The sequence below is a fragment of the Nanorana parkeri genome, unplaced genomic scaffold (assembly GCF_000935625.1).
Source record: "Nanorana parkeri isolate BGI_ZX_2015 unplaced genomic scaffold, ASM93562v1 scaffold90, whole genome shotgun sequence".
In the NCBI taxonomy this organism is placed as follows: Eukaryota; Metazoa; Chordata; class Amphibia; order Anura; family Dicroglossidae; genus Nanorana; species Nanorana parkeri.
The window spans coordinates 1144345-1159999 of NW_017306358.1; the positions used below are offsets into that span (position 1 = coordinate 1144345).

The window sequence follows — 15655 nt, forward strand, 5'->3', positions numbered from 1 at the left end:
TAGTGTAGTCTTGGAGCTGAAAAGTATCGGTACATGTACTCGTGTACATGTACTTGGTATCTGTGCAACCCTAGTTGGAAGTGCAATAAAACTGCAGACATCATACATGTTAGTTCACCTAAATACTTCCTAACATTTTTTGGTAATGACCTGGCAACCTATTGTGATGATAACATAAAAAAACACATGAAAATCAAAGTTTGTTAATTAAAATAATTACTCAACGCTAGATCAGCCTAAAAACTTGGAACTTTAATTTCGCCATTTACAAGTATTTTAGTGATTATGTAGGGATAGGAATAGCCAAATACTGTAATAATTTGAGAAAAAAAAACACATGTAATATGTAAATACAACTAAGCAGAATTCAGAGACTGTAAAGACTGCTGGGGTGAAGAAAACTCAGATAAAAAATGAGCATGCAAGAGGAAAACATTTTCAAGGTAATGACCCAATTTGTGCCTTTCATGATAAATAAAAACCGCACTGGGTGGGTAAGGATTACTCACTGCATTTTCAAACAGTGCTCAAGATGTTGTTTCAAGAAAAAGCAAGGGGTTTTTTGGGAGTGTACATTTAAATATAATGGATTTTATTTTACAATAAAATCTGTTATGCTTTTGCAATTTTTTAATGAGACTATAAAGATGTCTAAGGACTTCCATAGAGAAGATCTTTAAGGCTAGGTTTACACCTAGGTGATTGAGCTGGTGAGCTGCTTTCGTGCGGTTGTCGCATATTTTTGTTTGTGCGATTTTGCTTTGAAAACCACGTGGTTGTCTCACGATTTTCAATGCATAGAGATGTCTATAGGACCCAAATCACACAACAACCGCCTGAAAATAGCTCCTGCACCTTTTTGTGCGACAGGTGATTTCTACCGTGCGACAAGTCGCAAAGGTGTGAGCAGCTTCCAGAGACTTGAATGCAAATCTTTGTTTTGTGCGATATCCTTTTGCCATGCGATAAATTGTCTAGGTGTGGACCTAGCCTTATAATCTTTAACTACAGGAGGTAAGAGCCAACAGTCTTCAAATTGACTTTAAAATAAATATGCCTTTGCTAACCCTGACTTTTATTACCATATCAGGCAACAGTGACTCCTGAAGTATGAACACTGATGTCTTTAGCATGAATGATGATAGATTACTTGCTTATGGCTAGCAGCCACTACTAAAAGCCTAAGGGCAAATTTACACTGAAAAAAGTGATTGATGCCGTAGCTCTTTCTGAATGCAGTTGCACTTCCCAAATGCAGACCAAAAATATGTAATTATAATCTCCCTATTTGTCACAAGGCACACTAGGGCTCTCCTAGATGAATTTTAGGTTCATCAAGTGTCAGTATGAATTTTAATATACAGATTATTAATCTCTAAATGTCTCTATGCATGTGTTATGTTTGTAGATGGTAACAGGAACTGCATTAAGACAGAGATGAGCGCAACAATTATCCCTCATAAATGCAAATTATAGTATATTAACTAGAACTAGATTGAAATGTTTCTTATAGATAAGGGTAGTCATTCAATAATTAATGGAATGCCTTAATGGACTCTTGCTCCTGCTTGCTATGCACACAAAGAGGGAAACTATTGTATACCAAAAACCACTAAACAACATACTTATTATATGAGTACATGAATACAGTTTTCCTTACAAAGTGAAAAGTACCCAATTGGTATTTGAAGTGAAAAAAATACTACAATGAAACTTATTAAGTAAAGACGTCTGGACTAACCACTAATAGGTAAAAAAAAAAGTATTAGTATTATTAATTAATAATAATAATAATTAATAATAAAGTATTATTTCACTGGTATTACACACCGTCCCGCATCCACAAATTCTTCCCCTCTCACTCCCCTCAATGGTTTAGAAATTGTGGATATCTGGGCACTATTAAACATATTTGGTGGGACTGTCCTGAGGCCAAACGTTTATGGACCCGAAGTTATGCTCTAATTAATACTGTATTGAGGTGTAATCTGATCAAAAATCCGTGAGAAGCGCTTCTACATAAGCCCATAATGGGATTACGCAGAAATCAACAATGCTTGATTTTCAACATATCCATGGCCACTAAACAAACAATTGCTAGATCCTGGAAATCCCCTGTGCTTAGTTATATGGAAGTTAAAAACCGCATTTCAAGTGTAATGATTAATGAACAACTCACAGCTATCCTGGATGATTCCTACACTAAATTCGAGAAGATTTGGGAGGCTTGGATCAACTATGATAGTTCGTTGAACTTTGACCCAATCCATCTACAGATTTGATGGGATCTCCTGCGAAATGTGTTATGTGCCTACCCGCCCTATTAAAGTTTAAACCTATTTAATGCTCTATACCCCTTTTCCTGACTTCACTCTACTCCCAATGGGCAGTCCTAGCTCATATTCCACCCTGTTATTGTTCACCCATGTGGCTTAGACATCCGGAATCAGATTACAGTGGTTCCCTCTATTGGGGTGTTATCCACGTAGCCAATGGTTCTATTTGGTTTTCATTCCTAATTGTAATTGTTATTTTTAAAATAATCCCTACAAAATTGTTTGACTACTTTGTCTATGCTTTTAAAATTATTTAAGTTGGTTTTCTGTTTTATTGCAATGTCTATTTGAAAACAATAAAAACATTTGTGGGGAAAAAAACATTTTGTGGGGAAAAAAAAAAGCACGAAAGTTGTCACCAAGACATATTCAAACTGTATAACAGACCCATCCAGCCTATTCCCTATTCATTAAGTTCATTTTTATGGTAGCAGAAATTATATATCTGGAATCATTTTCATTATTTTTACTGGTCTTTTTGCACAATGACTTTGAAAATAAAGTGAAAACTGCAACCAGGTCCAAAACATTTAAAGAGTTAATGTGGAAGTCATTCTCTTTCTTTACATTATCATCTACAGAGTAATTTCACCTCTAATAAAAATGCCTTCCTACATACTTAACAAACTCAAATGCTAGATATCAAAATAATGCATTTAATTGTAGACTATGACAGATGATTTGTAATATCATTAGTTTGTTTAGAAACCTCCACTTAAACTAGTGGTGGTCAACTTACTTAAAACTGGGGGGCCCTGACACCCCTTGTAGGCCCCACACAATAGTCAGAAAATGTAATGTAACACAATTCTGTCAGAGACTGTAGACATTCAGCAGGAGAGGGTCATAGACTATTGGCACGCTACAGGAGATGGTCTGAGACTATGAGCAAGAGATGGTCAGAGACTGTAGACATGCTAGAGATGGTTAAAGAATAAACGAGATGGACAGAGACAATCTTAGCATGGAGAAAGGATACATAACACAGATAGAGATCCCAACTATTACCATACCATGCCTTTACATATGAATGCTTCTACATGTGTGCTTCCTACAGCCCCCGTGAAATGACCTGTGCAATATTTGATATTTACCTTAGCAAAACCCAATGTAAAACATCAGAGGAAAAGACAGCATTAAAGAAGAAAAAAATGGACAGCACAGAAAAACAAAAAGATTCTGGTAAAAAAAAAAAAGCCATTTAACCGCCAGAAGTCAGAGTACAGAATATTTTTCCCAGAGTGACTATTCCCCTTCTTGTTAATGAAGTCAACAATAATCAAGCAATGTAAACTATCTATAATTAAAATTATGCAAATAAGTTGGAACTTTTACAACTAGCCAAAACATATTTGTACTTGATGGGAATAAAAAACGTTTTCCCCACACATATAAGGCATAAATATTAAGCACAGACTGTATAGGGAATGAAAGACCATAAAATTTCAACTTACATGTTTTGCTAAATTGGGACTTTTGCAGTCGACATCATATCTGAAATAAAACAGAAAAGACTAGTTAGCAAATTGTAATGATAACAGTAAAAACAACAATAATAATTACAAACAAAAGCAAAGAAAACAGATAAGACATGCAACTTAAGACAGTTTGTACAGTTATGAAAAAGTTTTTTTGTGTGTGTGTTAATGTAAACTAACCAGATTGGTAGAACACCTATAGCTCCCACATCCCTATTAACAAGGTGAAGGAGAACTGATAAACAAAGTTTTTTAAAAAATGTAGTACCGTTGATATGGCGTACAGCCAGTCATGTTGAAAAACTTGTTTTCTTAGGGCCGGTTCACACCATCTGCACTTGGGTTGCACTGGCCGCTTTTTGTGGTGCAGCCCGAATACAAGATAAGGCAATTTGCCTTGTCATGGATGGGCTCGGTTCAAACCACCGTGTTCTGGTGGTGTGCGCTTAAAAAAGTATGGCATGCAGTACTTTTTTATGCACACTACAGTGAGAAGTAGAACAACTGCATCGCACCTCGGTAGGCTCACAGAACTAAATGAAATTTCACTTGTGACATTTCAATAAAGTTCTGACAAAAAAAGTGTAATGAGGCTTGATCGAGAGCATCGTCACTCTCCGGGTATACGCGCAGCAGTAGCCGTGCAGATGAGTGCGGCTGCTGTTGTGAACGCACCCTTAATATTTACTAGTAAGATAGTTTGTACAGTTATTGTTATAGGTTTTTTTGCTGGATTTTTGTAATATACTGTACATTAGGGTAGACATACTGTACTAGTTTTAAACAGGATTTTAGCTAGCACATGACTGGTTAATTGAAGTGAACACAGCTTTATTTTATCATCTCAGTGAACAATTATTTTGCAAAGTGAACAGTCTCTATACTTTCAGTAGAGTAACCCCTATATACTAGATCCATATTCAAATGCACACTTGTTGTCACTCAGGACCCTATTAACACACATACTGTATATACACCCTCTTCGCAAGGTAAACATTTGTAACAACTGCTGTAAGGATCATGACTATTTTGTAATAAAGCTCTTTATAATATGCATGATGCTGTCCCTGTTCCTAAATATTAAATATTTTAAAAAATGGTTTTCAAACATATCGAAAGTTTATATATTTGTTGTTTTCTTAGCTCTACTTCACCTTGTTGATGGAGCTTGGTTTTCATACCAAAAAAAATAAGTAAGCAAGCCTAGAAAGTACTGATTAACCTGAAATTTGAACAACGGGAAAAATATGTAGATGTGCCAAAAATACTGAAATGCCCTCAACGCATTAAAGGAGCATAGGGATGGGGAGGAGGGGGGCCAGAATGTGAACAATAGATCATTTTCCACTGCCAAAGAGGGAAACGGTTAACAAGGGCAAAAAGTTCCTTATTTTTAAGTATGCAGTTTATTGAATATTTTCTGAAAATTTAACTTACATTTTAAAATGGCAAAAACCCGGTCAGTGGCAACTTAATTAAAATGGCACTTTAAAAAATGTATCATTCCACCACCTTCTCACCCCCCTACCTTACAAAAAAGACCTCAGATGTTCAAATACCATGTATAACAGTGGTACCTGCCCTAGGCAGCAGCTTTGTTTATATTGTAGTACTTCTGTCGAAAAGCACTAGTGATTACCTAATTCGTCCCTGTGTAATATTGTAGTGTAAACACAGCCAAACTGGCCGTGTTTACACAACAATATTACACAAAGACGAATCTGGTGCTTTTTGATTCTTGGCAGACGGCCCTTACATCACTATGGAATATTACTCTGCATGTATAGGCCAGTCTGCCTAAATACACTGCCCTTTCTCATAGTGGCACATTGCCAATACAAGTTATCATTTCAGAGTATGGTGAGTGTCATGCTAGGAATGGAAACACAATTAGCAGTAATTCAAGTATCATGCTTGGTCAGACCTAAGCAATGCCATAAATGAAAACCCATATAGCATACTTTTTAAAAATAACTATTACTTCTAAATGGTTTTTATGAGTTTCCACATATTTTGCAACTATAAATCAAATTGTTAGCTGGTAGATATTTTTCAATTACAGTACCATAATGTGCCAGCTGTATTAAAGATGTTCATGAACTAAAAAAAGCAACATTACACAATGTATTAACTTTTAAATAAAATGTTTTAATAATGCTTCCAGAGATTAAGGCAAAGTGAGCAAAGTGAACAAAATTGATGGGAAAGATGTATGTTATCTGTGAAGCTGAATGTTTGTATAAATTGAAAAACTAAAGGGAATTTATCAAAACTGGAGCAGACAAAATCTGGAGCAGCTGTGCATGGCAACCAATCAGCTTCTTTCTTTCATTTTCAAATCTTAACTGAACAAACTGAAGAGAGAAGCTGATTGGTTGCCCTGCTCCAGATTTTGTCTGCTCAAGTTTTGTAAAATACCTATGTATTTGCAATTTTATCTACATGAAAATGTGGTACAGTATATCCTTACAGAGAGTTATAAATAATTACCTTAATATACAATAAAACTACATAATAACCAATGCATAAAACTGTTAGATCCAAAGATCTGATGTCATATGGCAGGCTGTTCATTGACAACATACAGTTCATGCTCCTCTGGCTTCTTCCCCGGCCAGCATGGCTGGGGAGTGACACTAGAAACAACGCAATGCTCATCACATTAGTTTCAATCTTTACGCGGACAATAGGCAAACAGGTATTTCAAGGTTTCCTAAATTCTTACAGCACTAAAATGTGGTTAAATACTAACATGTTATTTTCCACATGCTATTTAGCACAATGTGTCATTGAATGATGTCAAACTAATGTGTCCTGATCCCTGGTTGGATGTAAGGGAATTCATCATTATATACAGTAAACTCTTTGTTATCCGACATTCCACTAACCAGAACTCTAATCTAACCAGACAAAAAAAATCCCGTGTACTCACTGTTCTGCTGATCTGCAGCATGTACCGTATATACTCGAGTATAAGCCGAGATTTTCAGCCAATTTTTTTGGCTGACTGGAAACGATCGTGTGCTTATTTTCCTTAATTTGTTTTAATGTGTCTATTTGTCTTAATTTGCTTTTGATTACTGCATTTCAAAATGATATTATTTTAAGTCAATACAGAGTTTATGTTATGATATGGTATAGTATGGGGTATGGCATTAGTTAGACCTATTGTTAATAGCAACTCTTAAGCAACCAGAAACTAAATGTTTCTGAAATCTACCAATCCCCATGGTATATCTATACATATATCTATATATGTATAGATATATCTATATATGTATAGATGTATCTATACATATATAGATATATATGTTTATTTTACATTTCCAGCTGTGGGAGTAAAATTACTCTTATTGACAATGTAAAACTAAACTGTTAATATAAATCAATCTTTACACTTGGCACAATGCAGTCAGGCAAGTACCGTTCTCCTGGCAACCATCAAACCCAGACACATCCATCAGATTGCCAGACAGAGTAGCGTGATTCATCACTCCAGAGAACATGTCTCCATTTCTCTAGAGTCCAGTGGCAGTGTGCTTTACACCACTACATCCAACGCATTGCATTGCACTTGGTTAAGGAAGGCTTGGATATAGCTGCTCGGCCATGGAAACCCATTCCATGAAGCTCTTTATGCACTGTTGTGCCAATCTGAAGGCCACACAAAGTTTAGAGGTCTGTAGCTATTGACTCTGCAGACAGTTGGCAACTTCTGCGCTTCAGCATGTGCTGACCCTGCTCTGTAATTTTACGTGGCCTACCACTTCGTGGCTGAGTTGCTGTTGCTCCCAGTTGCTTCCAGTTTGTTATAATACCACTAACAGTTAACTGTGGAATATTTAGTAGCAAGGACATTTTCACGGATGGACTTATTGCACAGGTGGCAACCTATCACTGTACCACGCTTGAATTCACTGAGCTCCTGAGAGGGACCCATTCTTTCACAAATGTTTGCAGAAGCAGTCTGCATTCCTAGGTGCTTGATTTTATACACCTGTGGCCATGGAGGTGATTGGAACACCTGAATCCAATGATTTGGAGGGGTGTCCCAATACCTTTGGCAATATAGTAGATAGATAGATAGATAGATAGATAGATAGATAGATGGATAGATAGATAGATAGATAGATAGATAGATAGATAGATAGATAGATAGATAGATAGATACTTTACATTTAAATCATTTAAAGCTTAAAAGGCTTTGACAGTGTTTGTGTATTACAGTGTTAAATATTGTTACAGAAAACTTTTGAAGGGCAACAGCTTTTAAAGCGGACCTTGGAAGGCTATACATATCCTGCTTTGAGGCTCAGTTCCCTATAGTTACACACTGAGGAAAATAAAAAGGCTATTAAATGCACGTATGTAGTCCTCACACAATGGCAACAACCTTTCACATTGTTTGATATACAAATATAAACTGTTGCACATTGTGTCTAAAATGCCCCAATCTTCCATATAATACATTTATGAATGACTACAGGTAAAAAAAACTATTATAGCCAAACAATCAAAGAACATGCAAACAAAATGAAAACCAAAAGAAAGAATGAAATAAAGAATGTGAGTAAGTAAAGAAAAATTTGATAAAGGGTAGCTGAAAATGGCATAATAAAACTTTTACATTTTAAAACTTTTACTACCTAATACATTATGTCCCATCATTGTCTTGATACACAGTCTGCACATAATTTAAAATTAATTAGGGATCAGAAAGAGAACTTCAAAGACAAAGAACATAAAAAGCACGGCTCCAACACAAGAAATAATGATAGAATATAGTGGTTTGAAATATGAAAATCACATAGCTCAAGTCTTACGTATGCTGCATGGTAAAACATTAGAGAGATAAGAGTATTAAGGAAGCTTCTGTTAAATTCAAGGCATCCCTTTGTATAAAGGTGTACTTATTTGTTACTACAGAAGATCTTAATGTCTTTTCATGCAAAGGAGCACATGCCACCTCTAACATACCATAGGCTCCTGTTTTATTATATCATTGGAAAAGGGGGGGGGGGTTTCAACTTTTATTTTTTGAATGCACATATGGCTGAAATCTGTATATTGTAAAAACTGTTTTGCTATTTCACTTAAAGTTTGATGTAAATTAGAAATATTTGGCACAATAATAGACTTTTGGGGTACCCAAGGACACATATAAATATACAATTTAAAATGTAATTTTATTTATAATACAGATAAAAGCACATAGTAGACATCCCCAGCCAATGCCGTTAATGGTCATTAATTATAAACCCTCTACTTAAACTTAAACCCCCACTTACTACTCCGCCTCTCAACATTAGGTATTATATCACAATTGATTTGAAACTCAGGGATGTGACATTCATATCGCCCGACGCCCGGGACATGCAGTTCTGGACGGCGGGTACGTTTTTTTTCTACATTTAGACCTGCTGCGGGCTAGCATAGATAAATGTAGATGGGGGGAGCCACCGCTCATTTAGTACAAGTGATCTCAGATCACTTGTATCACTTGTATCAAACGAGCATCGATCTTGTCCGGCCCCCCAGCCGTGGTTTTCGGGGTCCCCTACTCTTCTGGGGGACCCAGGACCACAGCAAATGAACTCAGAATGGTGAGCGGGGAGCAGAGCGAAAAATGTCCATTCTCTGCTCTGCTCTGTGTAAACAGTGAGACTGGAGCATTGTAATCAAGCTGTCAGAAACTGCACTGAAAAAAAGTGGAAAGAGCAAAAAACAATAAAATAAATAAAAATTTAAAAAAATTTATAAACACAAGTAAAAAATAACAAAATATAAAAAAAATTAATTAAAACCAACCATGCCACCCCCACCATCTGCATGCAAATAAACGTATGCGTAGGACATTTAGTCCTGCCACCATTCCACTGTGTGCCAGCGCTCTCTAACACACACAATGTGCATTAAAATGTTACATTAGTGTATATTGTAGCCTCTGATAAATACAGATAAAGAGTTCTAACATCACCCTGATGCTTGTTCCAGGTCAGGACTTCAAAAGCTGTTGAAACCAGAGACAGTCAGGCCAATAGTATTTTCAGATTAAAGTCAGCAGCTCAATATTTCTCTGAAACTCTCATTACAGATTTCCTATATACAGTATATTTCCTATGTAAATTAAAAGCAGTTGCCAATCTACCTTTAGACCTTTCGCTATCAAACATCCTATTCTTCCTAAAGTTACATTAAAGGCAAAAGGTTTTCAAGCTATTTCAAATGCTGATTAAATCATCCATCACAATGGATGCTGGTCCTTAATGTTTACATGTTTTAGTTTCCCACAGAATCAGTAAGTTCCCCCAAACACTAGTCCTGATATCCTGTTTTCTGGGTGGCTCCTTTCCCTTGCATGGACCCATGGAGCCACCCTTGAGTGTGCTAGTAAGTTGTTTGTGTCTCCATAAACACAGCAAGGCAAGCCACTGCCCTGCTCCTCCCTCTCCCTTCTCCAAGCTAGTAGGTGTGCAGCTGCCAGAGAATGTGCTCGCCTTTGTGATCTTGTCCTGGACAGTAAGTTAAGGGAAGCTAAGCAGAGAGAGTTGGAGCCAGTTGTTTGGAAACATGATTGTAAGTGTTTGGGAAAAAATGTAAAGAATACTTTACTGAGCAATGTATTTTTGTTTGATGTGGATTCATTATTGAAAACAAACTGAGAGTTAAAGTTTTAATATCTGGAAATATCTGCCCACTTGAATGCATATACATTTAATTTTTATTCAAACATTCCAAAAATAAAATTATTTTTCTGGAGCCGTACCATATTATAAGGAAGCTGTCTACAAACATATCCTATAAACAGATTTTATTTAAAAAAGGATGTGACTGCAAGGGCATGGTACTGCTCCCATTGAGCAGGGCTACTGGGGTGCTCATCACTGTCCCTGTAATCTGTTCATACCAGATCCCATTAGCCAGGGTTTTACCAATAAAGTTTACATGCATTCATTTACGTTTTTTTTTCCATAACATCCAAAGCAGGCTGTTGCACTTTGCAGACGTTCACATAATTTGGTTATAACGCTAAAGTGTGTGTTTGGACCTAATATTCAAACTATGGATGCACTTTTAATTGTTGTGTGCTGCAGATTATTGTACTCTGTAGTCTGTTTTATATTTTATTGTATTGTCCTTGATGTATAATAAAATGTATATGAGCTGGTAAATGCAGGGTGTCTTTTTTGAATTTGTGTCAGTGTAAATGTGCTTCATCAGTAAATTTCCCCATGTCAAATAAAATGTTTTCAAAATTTAGCAACCCTGTATAATAACAATAGATGTGCCTGACCACCGTAACTAATCTTTTGCATGCCTGCCAAAAAAGGGATTCCTTTTTTAACTTAACTCACAGCATATATTTAAACCATCTAAATGAATCCAAAGGTTTATCTCAATGTTTGTACTCATAGACAAGCGTTTTGACCATTGCAATTACGTTGTGCTTGTATAGGTGCCAATACATACATCATACTATTCCAATCCATGAAAATGTTAATAATTTAGAATTTCAGAACTTAAAAAAGTGCAAAATGTATCTGGGAGAATATTTATAAAGCAGTGAATCTGACTTTCCCCAAACATTAACTGCAGGCGAATCTGCAGGTGAATCTTCTAGGTGCAATTTCAAATGATATTGCTCTATTCAACACCAGAGAATGTGTGGTGAAAGTCACATTCGCTGCTTTATTAAATATGCTTTTTAGTCCCTGGAGGTCTATTTTGACTGATAGTTTTCTGTTTTCCATAGGTGAAGTTTATAATCTTCTTTAATCAGTGGACAGTCCCAGATTGAATGTAAATAAAAGTCTTATGGGGCAATCATTAAAGTAAAACTCCAATAACTAGAAATTATTTTTAGATTTCCCCACCTGGTATAAAAAAAACAAATGTTGTGCTTTAGATAAATTAACTGAGTAAACTGGTCAATCTGGTGGAGAGAAACCATGTTTGCATATATCCAGTTAGCGCGACCCAAATAAAGAAAGCCAGCAATATCACATACAGATGAAAGGGCAGGTGGGACCATTAGCCTAGGCTAATGGTCATGCTTATCTCATTATAATATTTCCTAGGTAGTTAACATGTCAATTCTGTAATTCAGCAAAAATACATATCTGCAAAATGAAAATCTCCTTTAAAGTCTGTGCATGTCTATGATGTAATGCGTGCATGAGTCTAATAGATTAGAATATCAGGAAATGTAGCAATATTTGTACATGGATATTAGCCTAACACTATCCAGCAGAGACCACAAAAGCAAAGGCGGAGGGATTTTCCCCAGCAAATGCTAAAAAAGTAACAATCCATCAAAAGGAAATACGTTAAGATATATGCCTAATAAACAGGTCTCTGTGGTTAAAGGAAAACAAGATGAAAATTAAGTAGAGAAATACAACCAGCTGTATTTCTTATCACACATTTTCTATTAAGGCAGACCTCTAAACCTGGGATTGTGCACCATGATTTGCCCACTAGACATGGGCAAACAGGATTCCACTGCATTAAAAAAAAACAGTAGATCATTCAATCATTTTACATTTATCCAAAACCAAAATATCAGTTTTAGGGCTACTGTATCCTTTATTTTTATAAAATGAAATATTTTACAAACTTGAAAACAACACATATGAATGCCAAACACAAAATCCCTCTCTTTTGCAACATCTTGTTTTAATGATGAACAATACTTATAGCCATCAAATATGTTTTAAAGATATGATGCAACTAATAAAATATACTGATGCAGGCGTAAAAAAAAAATTCAGCAAATTAAAATTTCCTGAACAAGCTGAATGCAGGTTGTGTACACAAATCTCCTCCCTTTCATGGAGGTCTTTCAAAAATTAAAACAGTAGAGGGCCAGTCCACTTATAACTGGCATCTCTTTTAGAGACACTAAACTTAAGATTTAAATCTTTAAAAAAGCATTCAAGTACCTTAAAGGAGAACTATGGGGTTAGGGCTTTTCCCCATAGTTCTCCTTAGGGTAACGGGAGGACACAAACTAGCGTCCTCCCGTTACCCTAAGCTCAGTATACCGCAAGCTACAGCTCGCGGTATACTGAGACACCACAGTATACCGCAAGCTACTGCTCGCGGTATACTGAGACGCCACAGCTGAAGCGGATCCCGACAATTATGTCTGGATCCACCCAGCTGCGTGAGTGACAGCTGGCTCTGCCTATCTAGAGGCAGAGCCAGCTATACCAGCGCCCCCTCCCCCGTCCGATCTGCCAGTCAGCGCAGTGACCGGATCGAGAGGTGAGCAAGCGCCGGTATGTGTTCACTCACTTCCTGATCTACTGAGCCGACCTGTGACAGTCTCATTGTCAAGCACTCACCTCATAGTTCTCATTTAACTACTAACAGCGGTGGCTACTTTATAACACACATAGGACCATGGGGAACAAAAGTATCCACCCTCCAGAAAGAAGGATAGTGTCATCACCAAATCAGTGATGACTTGAGGATCTACAGCTGAGCAATACACAACTAAGATACATTATTGTTAATAGTTAAGGTAGTTGAATGCTTATTTAAGATATAAACTTCTGAGTTTAGTGTCACTTTAAAATATTTTAATGATCAAAGAGGACATTGAGAGTATTATCCAAAAGACAGAGGGAGTAATAAGATGTACTACAATTAAGGAGAGCAACGGGAACCAATCTATAAGATACCTACACAAATAATTGTAATCATTAAGATATGTATGTAAGGAACCCCATATGGGTCCCCCCCTAGATGGGAAAAAGTAAGAGGCTGGCAGCAAAATTGTGTATGGATTGGAAAATGGAAAGCAGGAAGAGAAGAGGATTTAGAGGGGGCCAGCAAGTACAAAAGAAGAAGAAATGGATACCTGACTGAACACGTCAGTATGTTGTAGCTGGCTTTTGTTATGATTTCAACTTTTTAAATAAAGTGATTTTTACACTAGGTTAGTTGTTTGCTACTTCCACATTTAAATGTTGACTGTGGAGAGTTAAGTTACACTTGTGCACTGTGCTGGATCCTTGCTCCAGGAAGATAGGGGCTCTAATAATTTTATATTGCATCACCGGGTTTTCCTATTTACTAAGTGCCCTTATATTATCCTTTGAATCAGATCTGAGCTCCACTTGTGTCAAAGTGGAAATCCCAGTCTTTCTCAGAGACGTAGGGATTTGGCAGCTGGAGGGTTATCCACAAACGCATTTGACCTGCAGTAATGTTGGTCCAACCAGTGAGTGTGGAAGTTATAAGTTTGTAAGCTGACAGCTGTTTAACTCTGCCAGTACACCAATACAGTAAAAAAAATACAATGTGCCAATAAAAATACCAACATATCAAACAAGTGAGTCATACATTTTCATAAGCTTAAATTGCTTACTGCTTTGAGGTTAGGTTTCAATAGCACCCCTATTTCTGCTATCATGTACTGGTTGATGACAAACATGTTTCAATCTAGACACATTTCTAGATGTATATCCCAAAACCCTGTTAATATTACTTATAAAAGTGTCAACAGTGATGTGAAGTAAACCATGACAACCAATCAGGATTTTAGTTGGCAGCGCAAAGCAGATTTGACTGGTTGCTATGGATAATTGCACGCCACTATGACTTGAACTATGTTATAAAAAGTACATGCTTTTAAATAACTGTGGAAACAGAAAGTCTCCTCATCACATTTTTAAGCTAATGCAACACAATTACCATAACTTACAGATCAAATCGCAGATTCTGTCTTTCCTCAAAGAAGTAGTCCATTATAAATTTTTTGACAAAGTCTGGATTTAATGTGTTGTCAATTACTTCTGTCCTGCCATACTGCAGAACAAAAAGATAAATAAAATCAGAATTATTATTATGGAATAAAGACACATTAGCATACAGTGTTTGTTGACATAATTGAGGCATTTACTTACTTATATTATATTCCATCATTAAATTAGCGCTGTTTTAAAATTTTAGCATAATGATATTCCAAGGAAACTCAGTTAAAAAAATATGAGGATTTCATGTATTATTACTGAGAATATTCCCTAGTGACTTTTAGATGGCTGATGAAAACTAATGCTGAATTAGAAATATAACCAACAGATAAAAATTGGTGCGTGGCATTAAATCAACCTATCTAAACATAACAAAGTGTGTTGTGAGCTAATAAATACACAGTGTAAAGATACACATGTTGCTTGAGGGTTTTTAATAACTATCCACAACAGTAGGAAAACCATAAACAAGACTGGCATTATAAAACATGAAATAATACCATACCCATGAAATAAAAGCATAACTCTTTAAAATAGATAAGAGACTGATTTTAAAGCACAGTAAGATAATTTGCAGGACCCCAACATTTCAGCTGTTGATCAACATGCATGTTAGTTTATTTGCAGTTTTCTTCTGTTCTAATGCATAGAGAACTGCAGTAAAGGGAATGCAGAATGCTTTGTCTATACATTTTTATTTTATTTATTATGGTTAGGACTAAAAAAATAACATTTTGCAGACTTCAAGAAAATCTTAAATATTACTTATATGTATTTTGTACTTTATATGCAGTCAGCAAGAGGAGCTCTAGTCTCACTTTCATTTTTTCCTGTCCATCCTTGTCTGTTTTGCTGAAAGAAGCTCAGTAATTCGAGATGACATATTCAAACACAAGTGAATGAGTCAGAGAAATAACTCATCCCCCTCAGGCAAACAGTTTCTGCTGAGAACTTCTTTAGAAAACTAGTGTTGTAGGAAACCTTTCTCAAGGGAGCACTCTGTATTAAAGAGACCAGTCACCTTGCTCATTCAGGGCAAAATGACATGGTCTCTTTTAAAGACCATGTCCCCTCCCCCCCC

At 36.3% G+C, this 15655-nt stretch overlaps 1 protein-coding gene across 1 annotated transcript in view; it reads right to left on the reverse strand.

Annotated features, from left to right (window-relative positions):
- The window catches only part of CPNE8 (copine 8), a 189005-nt gene that overhangs the window by 100478 nt on the left and 72872 nt on the right, over window positions 1–15655 (reverse strand). Inside the window, exons 4-5 of the mRNA XM_018552507.1 lie at window positions 14526–14629; window positions 3791–3830 (exon numbers count right to left, since the gene is read on the reverse strand). Coding sequence (XP_018408009.1) covers window positions 3791–3830; window positions 14526–14629 — 144 coding nt within the window. The remainder of the gene's footprint in view (window positions 1–3790; window positions 3831–14525; window positions 14630–15655) is intronic.